We start from the raw sequence: 21,437 nt of genomic DNA on the forward strand, positions 1-21,437 counted from the left end.
CCGGGCCAGGCAGCCGGAGGGGGCGGCGGGGGAGCAGAGCGCGGAGCCCGCGGGGACAAAGGCGCCCGGGAAGGCCGGCGCCTGGGCGAGCGAGAGCCTGGGCGTTCTGACCACCCTGCGAGAGCCCCGTGTCCCTGTGGCTGGACCTCCCCTCGCCGTGTTAGCCCCCTGGCCCTCCGCGCTCTTGGTAAACGTCCAGCAGGAGAAAACAAGAGCGATGCGCTTCGACCTCCATCTGCAACCCTGGGTGAAGATTCCATCTCCTGTCCACCCGCAGCCGAAGCCTCCCCTGCCTTCTCCGCCGGGTGTAGTTCCCACTCCCACCCCATCGGCGGGGGTGGACGCCGGAGGGGGCAAATTGCCAGCTGTTCTTTCCATTGGCAGCACCTAAACCCCAAGCAGACCTGCGTGTGTGCGTGTGAGCGTCTATGTCCTGAAAACACTCCAGCAGCCTCTGCACATCTGGGGCTCCCGCCATGCATATTCATGCCTAGGGCAGTGAGACCCAGCTTGGCGGCCTGGACACAGTCAACTGTGTTCCTGAAGGCTGACCAAGCTCGAGAACTCCTGTAAAATGAAGACTGGGCATCTGGGAGTCCTGTAAAGAGGACTTGAGGGCATTGCAGGGAGGTTGTCCTCCCCCCAACCCCCAAAGGGACAAAAGAAAGGAGGACATTTTGCTGGAGGACAGTTTGCCTAGCCCTTCCCTTTGCTTTGTAGATTGTGATTTGTTGGCCCTGCTATCCAGCCCCCCCTCCCCACCCCCGGCCTTTCCTACTGTCCTCTGCTGCTGAAGGAGTGGATTATCACCTTCCTCCTTTTTTCTGCCTATGGTCCCTCTTGGTTTAACATGCTCTCCCTTCTTCCCCTATCCTCCCATCTGATGACATCACTCTTCCCTCCTCTCTCCCTTTCTTCCCAGAAAAGAGTGGGTTCCTCTTCTGCCCTCCTGACCCTCATTTTTATCACTTTCCACAGAAATGCCCCTTTTCTCTTTCCTGGTGCTCAGGACACAGTCACTCTTTTGGGCTAGGGTAGCACTGGGGAGAGCGAAGGCATCAGAGCAGTAATAATAATTAACCCACCGCACTCCCCCACAGCCCAGCAGCACTGCAGTCCAGCTAGGGATATTATGGGGCTGAATTGTGACTTCCAAAATTTGTTGAAGACCTAATCTATAGTACTTCAGAATGTGACTATGTTTGGAAACAGACCCTTTGAAGAGGTAATGAAGGTTAAAATGAGGTCCTATGGGTGGGGTCCAATCCAGAATGACTGGTGTCCTTATAAGAGGAAATTTGGAAACACCAGGGATGTGAGAACACAGACAAAAGACTGTGAGGACACAGCGAGAAGGCCAAACCAAGCAAACCAAGGAGAAAGGCCCCAGGAGAAACCAAATCTGCCAATACCTTGATCTTGGATTTGTGGCCTCCAGAACTTTGAGAAAGTAAAATTCTGCTGCTGATGTCACCCAGTCTGAGGTGGTTTCTTACGGCAGCCCTCGCAAACCAATCTAGGCACAAAGGAAGCCTGGCTGGAACATTCCTGTGGCCCTCTCTCCTTCTCCACCACTTGGAAACTCTCCCTGCAGATGGCTTTGACCAGGCACAACTTTTCTTTCTGTTATGTTCTAGGAGATCTTGGCTTTTTGAGATAAGAACCTACCAGGTGGCGAACTTGCTGCTAGAAGAGATTTTTGCCCCGTCTAATTTTCAGTTGTGTTCTATGTCGGGTGTCCAGACACAGGCCACCATCTAAATTTGAATTTCAGATAAACAGCAAATAAGGAGATCAGTATAAACGAATTCAGTGCTCAAGGCCACTGCATTGTTGGATTTCGGCTCCCTTAACGCTTCAATTCTCTGGGTTTTGTTCTGTGAGAAAATGTCATTTTATCACTCTTCTTGTTGCTAAGCCCAGAGGCAAAGGTCAAGAAGATCATCGAAAAGTGCCCCGTTAGTATGTGAAACGGTCTTCTTATTTCAGGTCAGCCGAGCCCATAAAGAGAGATGTCAAGAGCTGTAATATTGACACCACTTCGGCAAATGCCTCTCCATCCCGACACCGAAGGTTTTGTAATAAATAGTGCAGCTGGGCCCCCTGGTAAAAGGTTTATCTTTTACCATTACTTTCATTATAGGTCAGTGCTCAAGAGTGTAGGATCTGTTTTAAGCACACTTCCACTCAAGAGGAATTTGAACATAATTTTGTCCTGTTGCTCCAGACGCTGGGGGTCTGTTCTTCTTCAACGGGCAGGTATGGAGAACTTCATGGAAATTTAGGTACCGTGGCTAATAGCGGCGGGGTAGCACGCCCTTCTTTCTGCTCGGGTAAGGGCCTTCTGTTTGAGCCTGGTACTCTCTTTCATCCCGAAAAGAACACTTGCCAAGAGAAACCTTTACAGTGAGTGTGCAGGAGACGCTGGCACAGAGTGCCAGCTGAGTAAGCGTCACAGCCAGAGTGAGAGGGAAATGAAATGCCTGTGACAGAAACACATTCTGTAGAAAATGATGTTGGTGGGTCCGCAGACAACATGGCCTGATGGTTCGGTGCAGAGGTCAGGAATGGAGATTTGATGTAAAAGGGCCTTGTTAAAAATGCCATCTAAATGGGTACATGATGGAGGTTTTGCCACTACTGCTTATCTAATGAGAAGTTCTAGAAACTGTTACAGCGAGAGGTAATGGAGTATAGAATATAAATTTGGGGCACCTGGGTGGCTCAGTGGGTTAAAGCCTCTGCCTTTGACTCAGGTCATGATCTCAGGGTCCTGGGATCGAGCCCTGCATCGGGCTCCCCGCTCAGTGGGGAGCCTGCTTCCTCCTCCTTCTCTCTCTGCCTACTTGTGATCTCTGTCTGTCAAATAAATAAATAAAATCTTAAAAAAAATATATATATAAATTTTGGATTTGAAATCCTGGCTTTGGCGCTCCTTGGCTTTTGTGTCCTTGGACAACTACTTAACCTACCTGAACTTTTCTTTCTTCACCTGCAGAGATGCTTCTGGAATAGGAGGATAAGGACTTTTGAAATTCCACTCTGCCACACAACCACAAGGTACTAAAGAGAACACTGGTAAAAAAAAATGTTAAAAATCATCTTTTTCAAAACTTTGGAAACTAGCTAGAGGATGGCAACAATCCAGGGAGTGTCTTTTCAAGAAAAACAGCTGAATGGCAGGAAGAAGCAGGAGCTTTGTGGCATTTTAAACTTAACCAGTTTCCTTACCAGATACGTGGCAACCCCGACACCAACAACCTCACAACCAAAGCAGCTATGAGACCCAAAAGACTACAAGCCAATGAAGGGGGCAAATGGGTTTGTAGCTCCCCAAAAAGCCGCAGCCCCAGAGCATTGCCACAACGTGACCTGTCTGGCGGTTCCCTAGAAAAACCCCATTCTCAGGGCTTGTCTTAACTTGACCAGTTCTCTGTGAATGGTTCTGTCCCCAGTGCATTAGTTAAAAACAATCAGCAACAGTTGTTTAATACCTTAGCTGTGTAAGGCAGCCATACCAGTGGGGGCTAACAAAAGACTGACCCAAAATTTTAACTAAAAAAGTTAAAACTAGTGAATGAGCTGTCCACAGAGGACACTGAAAAGCTCCAGCTTGTTATCGGAGACCTTAAGTCCTTGCACATATGCAGGTCAGTGCACACGCCCAGGAGATCTCACTAGGCCAGCTCTCTACCTCTGGCTGACCGGAAGGCCCTGCAAAAGCCAGAAGTAAGGGCTAAGGTAGACTTGTCCGTTACTTTCAAGAGCACTGAATGTGTGCTCCAAGTTTGATGAAAAACACCAACCTACATATCCAAGAAGTTCAATGAACTCTAAGTGAGATAAACTCGAAGAGATCACAGGTAGACAACACAGTCAGCTTCTTGAAAGCAGCAAGAGAAAGGTGACTTATCACAAGGGATCGTCAGCAAGTATAATGTCCCAACAGAAACCATGCAGTTCAGGTGGTAGGATGACATGTTTAAAGGGCCAAAAGAAAACAAAGAAAAACAGACAACCCCCCCAAAACCCCATTAGCCAAGAACTTGATAGCCAGCAAAACTGTTCTTCAGAAAATAAAAGAGAAATTAAGGCATTTCCAGATAAACAGAAAATTTGTCACAAACACACCTGCTTTATATGAACTACTAAAGAGAATCCTTTAGATGGAAATAAAAGGATACTAGACAGTAACTTGAATTCACATAAATAAAAAACAAAAATAAAAATAAATATATGTGGGGTGCCTGGGCGGCTCAGTTGGTGAAGCGTCTGCCTTCGGCTCAGGTGATGATCCCTGGGTCTGGGGATCGAGCCCTGCAGTGGGCTCCCTGCTCAGCGGGAAGCCTGCTGCTCCCTCTCCCACTCCCCCTGCTTGTGCTCCCTCTCTCCCTGTGTGTCTCTGTCAAATAAGTAAATAAAATCTTTAAATAAATAAATAAATGAGAATTATAAAAGACAGTATAAATGTCTTTTTATTACACCTCATATATATATATGTATATATATATATGAGGGGTATATATATATACACACATATATATATGCAATGTTTTTGTACACTATTGCAATTAATCTGGTATTAATCTAAACTAAATTGCTTTAAGATGTTAATGGTAGGGCGCCTGGGTGGCTCAGTGGGTTAAGCCGCTGCCTTCGGCTCAGGTCATGATCTCAGGGTCCTGGGATTGAGTCCCACATCGGGCTCTCTGCTTGACAGGGAGCCTGCTTCCCTCTCACTCTCTCTCTCTCTGCCTGCCTCTCTGCCTACCTGTGATCTCTCTCTCTCGCTGTCAAATAAATAAATAAATAAAATCTTAAAAAATAAAAAAAAGATGTTAATGGTAACCTTTAGGAAAACCATTAAGAAAACAACTTTTAAAATATAGTTGAGGGCACACGGGTGGCTCAGTGGGTTAAAGCCTCTGCCTTCGGCTCACGTCATGATCTCAGGGTCCTGGGATCAAGTCCCGCATCGGGCTCTCTACTCAGCAGGGAGCCTGTTTCTCTGTCTCTCTCTGCCTGCCTCTCTGCCTACTGTGATCTCCATCTGTCATATAAATAAATAAAATCTTAAAATATATATATATATATATATATATAGTTGAGAAATAACAAAGGAATTAAAATGGTGTACTCGAAATTACTTAATGCAAAAGAAGGCAATAATGAAAGTAAAGGAATAAAAAAGGGCGTAAGACACATAGAAAACCAATAATGAAATGGTAGACATAAATCCTACCTTATCAGCAATTACATTAAATGTATATGGATTAAACATTCCAATCAAAAGGTAGAGTGTACCACAATGAATTTATAAACATGGTGTAACTGGGACACCTTGGTTGCTCAGTAGGTTAAGCGTCTGCCTTCGGTTCAGGTCATGATCTCGGGGTCCAAGACTGAGCCTTGCACTGGGCTCCCTGCTCAGTGGGAGCCTGCCTGTCCCTCTCCCTTTCTTTCTGCCCCCTCCCTGTTCATGCTCCCTCTGTCCCTCTCTCAAAATAAAACCTCTTTAAAAAATTAAAAAAAAAACAAACATGGTATAAGTACATTTTCTCTGTAAAAGACATTCTTTAAATTCAAAGATACTAAAAGGCTCATAGGGATAGAAAAAGATGTACTATGCAAGAAGTAACCAGATAAGAGAAGAGCTATGCAAATATCAAACAGAATATACTTTAAAATTGTTACCAGAGGGGCGCCTGGGTGGCTCAGTCGGTTAAGCATCTGACTATTGATTTTGGCTCAGGTCATGATCTCAGGGTTGTAAGTTTGAGCCCTACCTGGGTGGGGCTCTGTGCTCAGTGGGGAGTCTGCTGAAGATTCTCTCTCTCCCTTTATCTCTTTCCTCTGCTCATTCACTCTCTCTCAAATAAATAAATACATCTTAAAAAAAAAAAAAAAAAAAACGGTTACCAGAGACAAAGGAGGACATTTTACAATGATAAAAGGGTCAATCCAACAGAAAAAGATAATTATATATGTACCTAACAACAGAACCCCAGAATACACATAGCGAAAACTAATAAAATTAAAGAGGGAAGCAGACAGTTCAACAGTAATAGTTGGAGACTTTAATAGCCCACTTTTAATAATGGCTAGAACAACTAGGCAGAAGATCAACAATGAAACAGAAAACCTGAACAACGGATAGACTAACGAGATTTAGCAGACAGCTAAAGAACACACCCAACAGCAGCCGGACATACATTCTTCTCATGTGTGCCTGGAACATTCTCCAGGAAAGACTACAGGGATCCCCTGCTTTTCCAAAGTTTGTTTTAAGCCATTCCATTTTTATGAAGGACCTCCATTGTGAAAGGCCGCCTATTTTTTGCTAACTGAATGGCATCCAGAGAGGATTTTCCCTTTTACAAAGAAAAGGTGAAAACAGCGTTCAGTACTAGCATTGCAGCAAGAGGGGAAGTGCACGTTCTGAGCTACGAGAGCAGCCCTGCCGAGCTCCTTCTCCTGGAACTACACTCAGCATCTCAGCATCAAGCTGCCAAAGCTTTGAACTGTGCCTGTGAGCATCTGTTCTTCAGCTTGATTTATTTTGTGCATCCATTAGTGAGATGTGTCATAAAGTATCAGAAAAGCCTGAAAGAGGTCTGGGAATGCTCAAATTTTTTTTTGGTATAAATTAATGGTAATTGCTTCTTCACTTTATGCCATTTCAGCTCACAAAAGGTTTCACAGGAACACTCCCATTTTTGGATGGAGGGGATACCAGTTTATATTAGGTCATAAAACCTCAGTAAATTTTAAAGGATTAAAATCACATAGAGTATATTCTCCACCACAAATGGGATGAAATTATTTCCTTGTCTGTAAAATGTGATACTATTTACCTGAGAGGGGCATAAAAGAAATCAGATCTCAAGTACCTAGCATAGGGTCTAATAAATAGTAAGAATATAATACATAGATGTTTTGTTTTTATCTCATGCTAAAGTATGGTACATCATAGGTTAGTTTCCTCCTTTAAAAAAAAAAAAGTCTAACTGCCTTGACTTGGTGGCAGATTTTGTAACTGGTGTCTTAGTACTGAAGAAACACAGTATCACAACCCTGATGCTTCCCACCATCGTGGCTAAAAGCTGAATATAAAACTGTCTTAGCAGTGAACAGCTGGAGCGTTTCTAAATTATCCTGTTTGTAACTAAATAAGATAAATGATTATTGATCTACCTGGTTTTCTTAATGATTGCCCATTAGTGTTCATTCATTTGGGTAACTTTTTCATTCATTTCACACCAGAGAAGATCAGACCGCATTTTCATGAGTTAATTCTTCTGATCAAGACATAAACTTTGAATTTTTACCACTCTAGCCCAGAACCTAGTTGCGTCTGTGGCTACTTTCATACAACAAAGCAGAGTTGAGTAGTTACGACAGAGTCCAAATGGCCCATAAAGTCTAAAATATTTATTATCTGGCCTCTAGAGAAAAAGTTTGGTGAACCCTAACCTAAAAACTAAATAATTCTTGGGTGGGCCTGGTAGATGACATTCTAGGAAAGACCCTGGAAAGGCATGCAATCATCCTTTTATTTCCACGTTTGCATAACTTTCTTCAACATGGGCAATCTTATCTCGTTCTGAGTGCCCATCAACTCCCCCTACTCAATGTCTGAAGCAATTCCCAGATATAACATCATCTATAAATAACTGAGTCTATCTGAATTGTATTTTTTTTTTAAGATTTATTTATTTGACAGACAGAGATCACAAGCAGGCAGAGAGGCAGGCAGAGAAAGAGGAGGAAGCAGGCTCCCTGCTGAGCAGAGAGCCCGATGCGGGGCTCGATCCCAGGACCCTGGGATCATGACCTGAGCTGAAGGCAGAGGCTTTAACCCACTGAGCCACCCAGGCGCCCCTATCTGAATTGTATCTTAAGACACATGACACTAATAATGATAGCAGTTATCTTTTCGAAAGAATGAGCTCAACCACACTGTTCATTTTCAAATTCTACGGTGCATTTAATAGACTGGCCAGATGTCCCTGATTTATATTAGGGCTTCCAGGAGTTGGAACTTTCATTTTTTTACCTAGGACAATGAGAACAGAGATTTCATAGTTCTCCAAAATCTCACCCACAACTTTTGGTCTCACTGACCCAACTCAGTAAGGAAGTAATCTCAAATTCACAATTGCTGAGACTACTCTTTTCAGGTTCCACAATTCCTTTGTTTAAATCAGAGATACCTGGTTACTGACATAAATTAGTAGTGCTTTTTTTTTTTTTTTAAAGATTTATGTGAGAGAGAGTACAAGCAGTGGGAGCAGCAGAGGGAGAGGGAGAAACAGGCTCCTTGTTGAACAAGGAGCCTGATGTGGGACTCCATCCCAGGACCCTGGGATCATGACCTGAGCCAAAGGCAAACACTTAGCTAACTGAGCCACCCAGATGCCCTGCTAGTAGTGCTAAAGGGTGTGAAATGGCTTGGTTTGGGGCATTCTGCTACCATGAATTCACCTTTCTCTCATCCTCATGTCAGACATTCCCCCACCCCACTCCCACCTCACAACAGTGCCTTCTGAATGAGCTCATCTACATTTACCTTTTTGGTGACTATATTTGTAAATTAAAATTTTTTAAAATGGTAAAAGATAAAGTGTAGATTTATATTCCCTTTTTAGAGAAGTGCTACCCTTCAGGGCTGCATTCAGACCTTCCAAAGCTCTGTCCCTGTCCCCTTGGACCAGCAAATGATCCGATCTGGTGCCTGGAAAGCAATCAAAGAGCACCCTGCCCCCACCTCGTGCTCATTCACACCCTGAGTCTCTTGCAGGCAGCTTAAGTGGAATCAATAAAGCAAAAGAGGTTAGCTGGCTGGAAAAAATCTCTTCAGAAGTGAAAGACAAGACACTAAAAATGTAGAGATGTACTGAGAGCAGCAGTCTTTTCAGGGCTCTAATGATAGAAAAAGCAATTAAAAAGGCAGACTAGGCAAGGATATATAACACACTCTTCGGCCTGACATTTAATTGAAGGGAAAAACTGGGATGGCAACAACTTTGAAGTATTTTGTACATGGGGCTTTTTAAATGATGAGAATTTATTATTTTTTTAATTTATTTGACAGACGGAGATCACAAGTAGTCAGAGAGAGAGGGGAGGAGGCAGGCTCCTGGCTGAGCAGAGAGCCCGATGCGGGGCTCGATCCCAGGACCCTGGGATCATGACCTGAGCTGAAGGCAGAGGCTTTAACCCGCTGAGCCACTCAGGCACCCCTAAATGATGAGAATTTTTAAAAAAATACACATGCATATAAAATTTAAAACTGTCTTGTGTTTTCCCTCTGTTATAATTTATCACTCTCAAGCAACAGTCTGGGGAGCAAAAGAAGCACCTGACTCTTCCAAAGGTCATGAATGGTGTGTCATGGGATGGACCTATCATTGAGTGAGGGGGTAAGACCTTCCTTTCCCCCTTGTAGGGGGAAGCCATCCTCATTTTCCTGGCTTAGTAATGATCATTGTAAGCTGCATGAAGAAGCAGAAACATAGATGTGGAGAAGAACTCTTGCTGAGATCCCAGGACAGCCATCAGAGTCTCCACATTATTGCTGGAAGTTGGTTTCCCTCATTTCAGTCACTCTACCAGGTTCCATGTATAGGATTATTCCCTAAGTTATGAATTTATTTTTCTCAATGCCCTTTTCCTCTCTGTTTAATTTACCCCGAAATCCTCACACCCAGGTTCTCTACACTTTGTTTCAGTTATCTGCTGCTGTGTATTAAGTATCCAAATCTTAAGTGGCTTAAAATAAAACCATTTTATTTGCTCATGTTTCTGTGGGCCAGGAATTCAGGCAGGGCTCAGTGTGGATGGCTTCTCTCTGCTCTGTGATGTCTGTAGCCTCAACTGGAATGACCTGAGCAGCTGAGAGCTGCCTGGGCCTCTCTCTTCTTATGGCATCACCTGGAAGGACTCAAGAGGGATTTGGGGATGAAAGATGGCCTCACTTACAATGTCTGGGCATTTTGGTTATCTCCCTGGTGGCCTCTCATCACTCAGTAATGTAGTCTGACATTTGCAGTGTGGCTGGCTTCCAAGAGTGAAAGCAGGTGCTATAAGGCCTCTAGAGACCTAAATTTGGAATTCTCAGAATGTCACTTCTGCATTCTATTAATCAAAGCAAGTCACCAGCCAGACCACATTCAAGGGGTAGGGAAACAAATGCCACCTCATGATGGGAAAAGGAGCACTTGTGAACAGATGTAGGAGGCAATGTTGGCAGCCATCTTTGGAGACAACCTACCCCAGCTTTCAAGAACTAATCTGATTAAGCTAAACACTGCTCTTGAGAGAATGCTAGAAGACTCTTCCATCTTCCACAGAGAAGAAATGTCCTAACCTTCAGGAATCTAAGCTTGGGACTCTTAATGACTTTCTACTATTAAGTGAGGAGGAGGAGGCATAATATGCATTAGGGTGCAAGGCGGAGGAGGTTTTATAACACTGTTATTTTCTAGATTACTTTTTAACTTCCTGGACTCTAGAACTAAGCAGAATTAGCATTCTTCACTGTCTTGTCCCATCTGTTAACTTCTCTCTATAAGATGGAACATTTTACTAACACTTTGTAAGTACTTAAAAATGCTTAAGTGACTAAGGAGAGTCTTGGCTTTTACAGTCTTTAGCAAGTATATAATCACTAGCCCTCTTAAAAACACCTCTTGGGATGAAAAGATCAGTCAAAAAGAGGATGTAACACTTGTAAATATCTATACATTCAACATAGGACCACCTAAATAAAGCAAATACTGAGAGACTGAACAGGAGAAATAGACAGCAATATAATAATACTAAAGGACTTTAATACTCCACTTAACACCAATGGGTAGATCATCCAGAAGGAAAACCAATGAGGAAACATTAGCCTTAAGTGACAGGTTAGATCAGATGGACTTGAAGAGATATTTATATAGAACATTCCAATCAAAAGCAACAGAATATACAGTTCAAGAGCACATGGAACATTCTCCAGGATACATCATATGTTAGGCCACAAAACAAGTCTTAAATTTAAGACTGAAATCATGTCAACCATATTTTCTGACTCCAATGGTATGAAACTAGAAATTGGTTATAAAAAGAAAACTGGAAAATTCACAAATATTTAGAGATTAAACAATATGCTACTGAACAATCTATGGGTCAGTGAAGAAACCAAAGAGAAAATTTAAAAAAAACAAACAAACCTTAAGACAAAAGAAAATGGAAATACAACATACCAAAACCTATCAGATACAGCAAAAGCAGTTTAAGAGGGAGGTTCTTAGCAATAAATGCGTACTTCAAGAAACAAGAAAAATCTCAACATAATTATACAACTCAAGGAATGAGAAACTGAACAAAGTTCAAAGTTAGTAGAAGGAAGGAAATAACAAAGATTAAAGAGAAATAAGTAAAATAGGGGCCAAAAAGACAATATGAAAGATCAATGAAACCAAGAGCTAGTTCTTTGAAAAGATAAACAAAATTGACAAACCAGTAGTAGATTCACCAAGAAATAATGACCAGGACTCATAAAAATACAACTAGAAACAAGAGACATTACAACTGATACTACAGAAATGCAAAGGGTCATAAGAGACTACTACAAACAATTATATACCAAAAAACTGGACAACCTAGAAGAAATGGATGAGTTTTAGAAACATACATCCTTCTGAGACTGAATCATGAAGAAATAGGGAATCTGAATAGACTGATTACTAGTAAGGAGATTGAATCAATAATCAAAAATCTCCCAACAAAAGTTCAGGGCCAGATGGCTTCATGGGTGAATTCTGCCCAAGATTCAAATAAGAATTAATATCAAGCCTTCTCAAACTCTTCCACAAACAGAAGAGGACAGAATGCTTCCAAACCTATTTTATGAGGCTAGCATTACCTGATACCAAAACCAGATAAAGATATGACAGGAAAAGAAAATTACAAGCCAATATCCTTGATAAACATAGATGTAAAAAATCCTCAAAAAAATTAGTGAACCTAATTCAACAATACATTAAAAGGATCTTCATGTAGGATTTATTCCAGGGGTACAAGGATGGTTTAATTTCTGCAGTCAAACAATGTGATACATCATTTAAACAAAATAAAGGATAAACATATGGTCATCTCCGCAGATGCAGAAAAAGCATTTGGCAAAATTCAACATCCATTTATGATTAAAAACTCTCAACAAAGAGGTTATAAAGGGAGTGTACCTTAACACAATAAAGGCCATATATGACAAGCCCACAGATAATATCACACTGAGTGGTAAAAAGCTGGAATCTTTCCTTCTGAGAGCAGGAATAAGAAAATGATGCATACTCTTGTCATTTTTATTCAGCATAATATTGGAAGACCTAGCCAGAGCAATTAGGCAGTAAAAGAAGTCAAAGACATTCAAATCATAAAGGAAAAGGTGAAACGGTTATTATTTGCAGATAACATGATAAGATAATATAGAAAATCCCCCCCAAAACTGCTACAGCTAATAAATGAATTCCATAACATCGCAGGATACAAATATATAGAAATCTCTTGCATTTCTACACACTAATAACAAACTATCAGAAAGAGAAATTAAGAAAACTATCCCATTTATAATAAGATAAAAAAAAAATAAGATTCCTAGCAATAAATTTAACCAGGGAGGTAAAAGACTATACACTGAAAATTATAAGACACTGATGAAAGAAAGTGAGTATGACACAAAGAAATGGAAAGGTATACTATATTCATGGATTGGAAGAACCAGTATTGTTAAAATATCCACACTATCTAAAGCACTTGACAGATCCAGTGCAATTCCTATCAAAATTCTAATGGCATTTTTCATAGAAATAGAACAAATAATCGTAAAATTCATATGGAACTACAAAAGACCCCAAACATCCAAAGTGATGTTGACAAAGAAGAACAAAGCTGGAGGCATCATGCGCCCTGATTTCAAACTACATTACAAAGCTACAGTAATCAAAACAATATGGTATTTATATACAGATAGAAACGTAGATTAATGGGACAGAATATAGAGCCGAGAAACAAACCCATACATATATGGCCAATTAATTCATGACAGAGGAGCAAAGACATACAGTGGGGAAAGAACAATCTCTTCAATCAATGGTATTGGGAAAACTGGACAGCATATGCAAAAGAACGAAACTGAACATCTATTTACACCATACATAAATATTAACTCGAAATGGATTAAAGACTTGAATGTAATCTGAAACCATAAATCCCCTAAAAGAAAACATTGGCAGTAAGATCCTTGACATGGGTCTTGGCAGTGATTTTTTTTTTTTTTTTTGACACCAAAAGCAAAAGCATCAACAGGCAGCAAAAATAAACAAGTGTGATTACATCAAACTAAAAAGCTTCTGTACAGCAAAGGAAACCATCAACAAAATGAAAAAGCAACCTACTGAATGGGAGAAAATATTTCAAATCATGTATCTGGAAAAGAGGTTAATATCCAAAATATATAAAGAACTCATACAATTCAATAATTTAAAAAAAAAAAACAACCCAAAGCAACCCAATTTAAAAAATGGGCAGAAGATCTGAATAGTCATTTTTCCAAAGACGACTTACAAATGGCAAACAGGACTCATGAAAAGGTATCCAACATCACTAATCACCAGGGAAATGTAAATCAAAACCATAAGGTATCACTTCGCACTTGTTAGAATGGTTCTTATAAAATAGGGAAGAAATGACAAGTCTTGGCAAGGATGTGGTGAAAAGGAGACCCTGTGCACTGCTGGTGGGACTGTAAATTGTCAAAGCCACTATGGAAAACACTACGGAGATTCATCAAAAAGTTAAAAATAGAACTACCATATGAATCAGCCATCCCACTTCTGGGTATTTATCCAAAGAAAACGAAAACACTAACTCGAAAAGACATATGCACCCCCATGATGACTGCAACATTATTTACCATATCCAAGATATGGAAAAACCCAAGTTTCCATAAATGAATGAATGGAAAAGGAAAATACACACAGAGAGAATATTATTCAGTCATCAAAAATAATGAAATCTTGCCATTTGTGACCATGTGGATGGACCTTAAGGACATTATGATAAGTGAAATAAGATAAATACCATACAATCTCACTTATATGTGGAATCTGAAAAATAAAAACAAAAAACATTCATAGGCACAGAGAACAGACTGGTGGTTAGGAGAGGCAGGAGTGAGGGGTGGGAGAAATGGGTGCCTGAGGGTCAAAAGATACAAACTTGCAGTTATAAAATGAGTCATGTGGATGTAATATACAGTATAGTGACTATAACTAATAATACTGTATTGCATATTTGAAAGTTTCTAAGTGAGTGTTACTACAAGAAAAAAATACTTTTGTTAATAGGAAGGTGATGGATATTAACCAGAATTTCTGTGATGATCATTCTGCAGCACAGTCACATGATCAAATCACTACATTGTACACTGGAAGCTTAGGTAATATTGTGTATCAATTATACCTCAATAAAAAGAGAAAAAAGAATACCTTTTGGGAGCAATGCTTGATAGTAATATCCAAGATGTTTCTTCTAGATGCACTGCTGAAACAGATAGCCTTTACTGCTACTCTTGTGAAGGTTTATAGAGTCGGCATCCCTTCCCCTTTGATTGTCTTTCGAATCTGTTCACAGTTTGTAATTCCCCGTGAGGCCATGACACTCCCGTCATTCCATTACCTGATATGAAGAAACTTCAGAGCGAATTAAAAGAAACAACACAAACGTTTTTCTAAAGATGTCCTATATACATATATATAATATTTTATTTTAAAATGTCACTGAGCATATACATTTCTTTAGCTTTTTCCAGGGAACATCGCACCTAAATTTCGAAACACACAAAATAGATCCCCTTTACTAAACAGTTTTCATTTTGGGGGGTTACAAAAGTCAAGGTTTCACAATCACAAAGCATAAAGGTACATGGTCCTGATAACCATTTTCAGGCAGATTCCTGTCATTCCCTGTATATCTGGTACTTTTGGAAACCCAGACCGTGATGCACTCCTTACGAATGATCTCCACTGTGGGCCTCCCTGGGTCTCCAGAAGAAACAGAGAAATGGAAGTGAACAGAAACAAGAGAATAACCTCAGGACTCCCCAACACAAAATACTATGGACGATTGGGGGGAGGGGGCACAAGGTTCTCCTTCAAGTACGTCGCGGTAGAAAACACCATGTTTATAGCCTCATTTGGTCACTGTCTACCTGGTTGCTAGTGAACAAGACTTCATCTAAGACACGGAGGAAAGATGAAAGCTATTTACATGTAACATCATGGACTGGAAGAGCAGTCATGCCCAGACCCATGACCAGATCGGGCAAGGATCTGGCAAGGATCGGACAAGGATCTTAGGCGCCCACGGTGGGTGCCTAAGAGGCCAGGAGGCTGCTCGCTGGTGTCCTCTGAAGAATCCCGGTGTACTCATTGGCCGCGTCAGCCGCACCCACCCAGAGCCAGCTCCGCATGGTGGACCGTGCACGGTGTGCAGACTCATGCTTCTCTGCAAATAGTCCTCACGACTCCAAGTTTCTCATGGTAGATCCTGTCCTGGGGCCAGATACTATTTTCCTCTTTTCTTAGATCTGGTAAATTTTAGGGTCAGCCTGATTGTTCTCTGCATAGACAATGACTCTTCACTGCTTTCTCCAAGTGTCCCAGAAGCGGTAATTTGCTGAAAATAGAATCTCATAAAAGTTTAACACATTCCCTCTGAGAACAAGTGGTGCTGCTGGGCCACTTAAGGAAAGGTCAGAGCCGAAAACTGTGGTGGAAAACCACTCTTGGCCATGTTGGAAAAAAAAAAAAAAAGGACTGGCAGACGAGGAAGGAGGTGCAGTCTAGAGGAGAAGCAGAATTCTAAAGATGTGGGACTCTTTTTCCACATTTCCATGCTCATGCTCTCGGTAAACCAAAAATCCTGCCCGAATGGCCAAGATCTGAGGCCCGATCTGGGTCCCAAGACTCTCTGCTCTGCCCGCCAATATCCACCTACAGCTGTAGCTGTTCTCAAGAAGTCAGTGAATACTTGGGAGTAAGAAAAAGGTGAGAACAGCTGACTCTGCACAGCCCCACAGAGGTAAGCTGCTAGGAATGAAAAGATCAAGCACCCTAAATTCCCCCAAGTTGCAGAAAGGGACTAAAGTTGCCACTTTTTTGTGGTTTTATCCTAGTCCATAGCCAAGTACGTGGCCTAGCCTGATTTTCACTTCTCCCTTCCCATGCCAAGAATGGCAGTTAGGGAAGCAGAACCACCACAGAACAGACCCTCCATCCCTGCCGGCTGGCGCGTTCTCACTGCAGGTGTCATGAAACAAAGGTTTGGTTGTCACCTGGCGAAGTGCTGCAGGGTGTGGACAGAGCGTGCCTTTGCCCTCTTTAAGGAAAAGACGGTCCCAGGTATTGCGAAGAGCAGGGTCCAGCCCAACAAAGAGATTTAGAACTGAAAGAACCTTTCATTAGAGGAAGTGGCCACACACACGCCCCAAGACAACCATAAAGACTGGACTAGGAAATCGAAAGCTTTTTATTAAACAAGACTTCCTCTGAGGCCATTAGGACAGAGATTTGGCTCTAAGTCAGACACACAAGATTTCCGAACCACATATAAATATGTTCTTCAGAATTTTGAGTGTGTTGTCTTGCCTCTTGACCTCTCCAGGAATGCTCCTAGGGCCAACCCCATTAAGTAGACACAGTTACTGCTCTGGGATGGGAAGGCACGGGGCCTGGGTGAAAAATAAAGCCAAACAGAGTGAGCTCAATTCACAGAGCAATATCAGTGTTGGGTAGATCTGCTATGGGCATTAACAAATAAATCACTTTTTCCACATATGATTTATCCATCTCATTTGTAATTTTCCTCTCATCCCCCCAATAGAAATAGGGCTTCAGGTTTTTACTAAGATCTTTCCAGCAAGGAGGCTTATGAAAAGAATTCCTGGATACCTTTCTAACTAAAACCAGCAGAACAAAATGCTCAAGACTTTAGGATAAACTGGAAAAGGGGGTTCCAGAATTTTTCCTGAGACATTTCTTGGCAGTACATGAATTGGTGAATTGAGTAGAAGACTCTCATGACATCTACGCCCAAAGTCAGACTCCAGCAGCTCAAATAAAAGTAGAAAAGCTCAAGGCAGGACCAACACGGAAGCCTGGGAGAGAAAACAGAAAGGCAATGGGAACATGGGAAAGAGGTGACTGCTGATGAGGACAGCTTCCCAAAGAAGGGAGGTCAGAGTCCTCCACAAAAAACTTCCTTGGTTTCCATTTGCATGTGACTTTGAGCCAGGGCAGGAACAGAAGGGGGACCACACTGCTGGGAGATGCCTGCGTGTTGTCCCAGAGCATCTTATTCTGCCAGAGAAGCAAATGGTTTACCATGGACTTGTCCCCGCAGAGCCTTCTGGGGTTGCTCAGATCTCCTGGAGGAGGAGGGAAGCTGTCAGATGAAGATGACCCCTGACGAGGCGGTAGTCCAATTCTTCCCAGGCAACATTTTGGCTAACAGCTGCTCAGTAAATTCCCATAGTACTTTACCTACCAGACAGGGCATCATTTCCACACTGTGGAATGAATTCATTCCTGAGTAGAGAGGCTCCAGGCAGACCTTTCCTAATAAAATATCTACAACTCCAGGAAGGTGAAGAACTATCCTGGAGGAAAGGTTCCTTTCCTCTCCTCTGGGGAAGGGACTCAACAAACATGGGAGCTGGGATTGGCTCTCCAGCAGTTTTGGGAATCACATCAATGACATTTTTCTTCATTGGGTGGGAAGAACATTTAAATTACACAAAACTGTCAAGATGGCGATGAAGCCGCAGGAGGTGTTCAGGAAGCAGCTTCAGTAACTGGACATCACTCTACAGATACCTCCAGTGCAGAACAGTAGTTGGCTTCAGAGAAGTAATTTCTAAAACATCTATTTTGTGATTCCTCGTGGGAGAGAAGCAGCAGGTAGACTTGGTGTCCACTGCTTCTGCAGCTCTTGTGAGGAACACTCGGAAGTGGAGCAGCGTTGGGAAGTGCGGCTTCAGCTGTTGGGTGGCTGGGACGGGAGTCCAAGGAGAAGGAACGGGGCTCACAGCATCAGAATGACCAGTCAACCCAATTCAGATTCACTTTTCTCAAACGGCTATTCAGAGTGGGCCTTGCCCGAAGACGAGGGGGAAAGCAGGACTGCTGCTCCTTGACAGAACATGGATACTTACTGACGTGGAGTGGCCTTGGGCACAGTCACAGCCCATGGAACCTGGATCCAAAATGGAGGAATGGTCTTCACATGAGGTATGGTGACCTGACTGATATATGGAGCTTCCTGTTCTGATCTCTTAAACACTGCTTTACATATGTCCCCATGGCACAGCAGGTGGGGAGGGCCAACTGTTCCAGAAATGATAACCTAGATTCTCAGAGAAATCTCAAGCCACAAAAAGGGAGACCCTTCAAAACAACAGAGGAACTGTTGGTCCAAAAAAACACCCATATTTTCAAGAAAACACACTGATTTGGTGAGAAAAATGCAATTCAGGAACAAACTGTTACACAACAAAGACAGGACTCTGTCGGCCTGGGCACTGCTCCAGAAGGCTGCCTGGGTGATGTAGGATACCGGGTTTGGGGACAGCCTGGGCTGGACTTTGACACACAAATTCCTCGGTAGGGAGCTGGAAAGTCCCAGGCCTGTTTTATGGAAGGGAAACAATTAACATTCAAGGAATATCGAAAAGAAAAGAAATCCCTGCTTCACCCCACCATAGCCATGAAAGAAGGAAGAGAGAGAGACACACACACATACACATACACACACACAGATGGTGTTCCCTGAAATCAGTGTCAGGCTTACTAGAAGGTGGGTGCTTACACTTTCTGAGGCATGATCCCCAGCTCTCCAATGCCGTACTTCTAACCCGTAGAGAAGCTGGCAGCTTGACCAGTCTTCTGCCAGTTACACCTGAAAATGGCTGCCCAGCTACTCCAAATAAATACAACATGTGTACCCCGAATAGGCAAGGGCCGCCTAGGAGGCCTATTAAAGGAACCAAAAGAAACACAACACTCAGTAGCAGCCTTTATATTTTGCTCTGTTGAGTATCCAGACCTGTTACTGAAGAGGAAACTGAAAGCTAAGGGTCCCCCAGAAGTACAGCCAGAGGACTTTTGGCAGCAAACCCCCGACCTGGGATGGGAAGAGGTTGTATCTCCTGGAGCTCTGCTGGGGCACTTCCCAGTCCCACCCTGCTAAGAGGTATCCCAGCTTTCTCCCCTGCTGTCCTCCCAATGCCCTGAGCCGTTCTCAGGAAAGTTTGTTCCCATGTATTAAAGGAATGACATATACAGAAATGTCGTCTCCTGAGCCCAGTCGGTCATTAGATATCCGCCATCCTCTGTCCTTCAGGACACCGCGGGCACGCATCACCAGGTCCTGAGCTGCCAGTGTGTACCTGTGTAGGGAGAAGCAGGAATGAGACCAGCAGTAAGGTATCAGGTGGAATCTAGAGTCAGGGGAGGCTGAGAAGGAGGCATCACTACAGCTTTGTAAACAGTTTTCAAATACCCCTGAAGTCTCAAAAAGTCTAGGCTGGGGCGCCTGTGTGGCTCAGATGGTTAAGCATCTGCCTTCAGCTCAGGTCATAATCTCTGGGTCCTGGGGTCAAGCCCCATTTCGGGCTCCCAGCTCAGTGGGGAGTCTGCTTATCCCTCTCCCTCTGCCCCTCTCTCACTGCTAATGCTCTCTCTCTCTCTCTCTCTGTATATCTGTCTCAAATGAATAAATAAAATCTTTAAAAAAAAAAAAAAGTCTAGGTCATCTTTTCCCAAACTGTGGGATGCCTAACGTGAGATTATTCTTTTAGACGGTAGATGGACAAGGCACCACATGCATTAAATAACCTCCTAAATTAGTCTGCTGTTGAGTCTGTTGAGGTTTTTGGTGATGTCAAGGAGAAAGTCTTTGTTTAGTGTGATTCTGCCTTTAATATGGATCTGCTCAGGCTCACAGCTTTGCTGGGCAAACCATGCCTAGCTGAAAAAGTACTTGGGAAACATAAGAGCTTTTGTTTTCAGTGCTTATTTTTGGGGCCACATTCCTTTTTAAGGACAAAGGATAGTCATTTTTCCATGTATGGTCAATCTTTTAAAATAAAATCATTTTTATTTTTTTATTTTTTAAAGATTTTATTCATTTATTTGAAAGAGAGACAGAGCAGGAGAAGGGGAAGGGTCAGAGGGAGAAGCAGACTCCCCGCTGAGCAGGGAGCCCGATGCGCGACTCGATCCCAGGACTCCAGGATCACAACTCGAGCCAAAGGCAGTTGCTCACCCAACTGAGCCACCCAAGTGCCCAATAAAATTATTTTTAAAAAGTGAGTTGATTTAAATAAAAACATTAATAGTACATGTAGCATAGGAATACAGTAAAATTGTAAAGGTGTTTGGGAACGGACCTTGGTGTGGATGGGCTATCTACCCACTCCTATCAATGCCACACTCCCTTCTTGCTCAACGTAGGTTTAGTGGGGGTGGTCCTCCAAGAATTTGAAAAAAAGATTGCTCACAGAGGTTTAAACTTAAGGAAAAAGAAGGACTACATCATTAGCCAGAGGGAAATATTAATAACTATTTAAAAACCAGTTTGAGAGGGGATTGTGGTGGGTGTGGGCCTGGTTTGGCCTTGAGGCATAAAAAAATGAGACAAAACACTGGCAGGTGTCTATCCAAATACTAATCAGAGAGAGTCTTCGCTGACAGACCTCAAAGAGATTTAGTTCTGCTGGTAGGACCATATTTAGTGTGGATGAATGACTCTCTCATCCTATGCCATTAAACGTGATTCACCGTTAATTCTGATTTCACGTTCACCAAATAACCCGATTCTGATCGGGCTCCTTGTGTAGGCCTGCCTACAGGGAAGGAATGAGCCAGTCATTGTACTCCAAGAGTATCAGTCACTTATATTCTCCATATAAATGTCAACTGGCATCTCGGTTTCCAGATCAATTTTGTAAGCTTGGTTAGGGTGAGCCCAGCTCTGACAATGAATCTGTTCTTTGTATGTTGATTAAACCCGTTTCTGAACCCGAAAAGCTAAAAGCTAGACTCGGATAAATCACCAAGATAATAAATGTCACCCTGTAAAGAAGGCTTCTTGGAAGGCTTTCACGACAGACCTTTAACAACAGACCACCCTGACGTTACCAGTGGCTTTTCCCTACTTGGGAATGTCTCTGCCTTGCCCTCAGAACTGTGATTTTTATGGAATTCAGAACACCAGAAGGCTCTTCTATTTCTTCTGTTAAGACCCTTTATGGATTTACTGAGTCTCCTATTAAAAGAGACTGGCAAAAATAAAATAAAAATAAAAATAAAATAATAAATAAATAAAAATAA

The 21,437-nt window shown here is 42.4% G+C and overlaps 1 protein-coding gene across 1 annotated transcript in view; it reads right to left on the bottom strand.

The window, feature by feature from the left end:
- Positions 1-19,106: 19,106 nt before the first annotated feature.
- PPM1H (protein phosphatase, Mg2+/Mn2+ dependent 1H) overlaps positions 19,107-21,437 on the bottom strand; it is a 258,148-nt gene continuing 255,817 nt past the window's right edge. The window contains exon 10 of the mRNA XM_046011468.1: positions 19,107-19,492. Coding sequence (XP_045867424.1) covers positions 19,345-19,492 — 148 coding nt within the window. The 3' untranslated portion in view covers positions 19,107-19,344. The remainder of the gene's footprint in view (positions 19,493-21,437) is intronic.

The sequence above is a fragment of the Meles meles genome, chromosome 7 (genome assembly GCF_922984935.1).
Source record: "Meles meles chromosome 7, mMelMel3.1 paternal haplotype, whole genome shotgun sequence".
Taxonomy (NCBI): Eukaryota; Metazoa; Chordata; class Mammalia; order Carnivora; family Mustelidae; genus Meles; species Meles meles.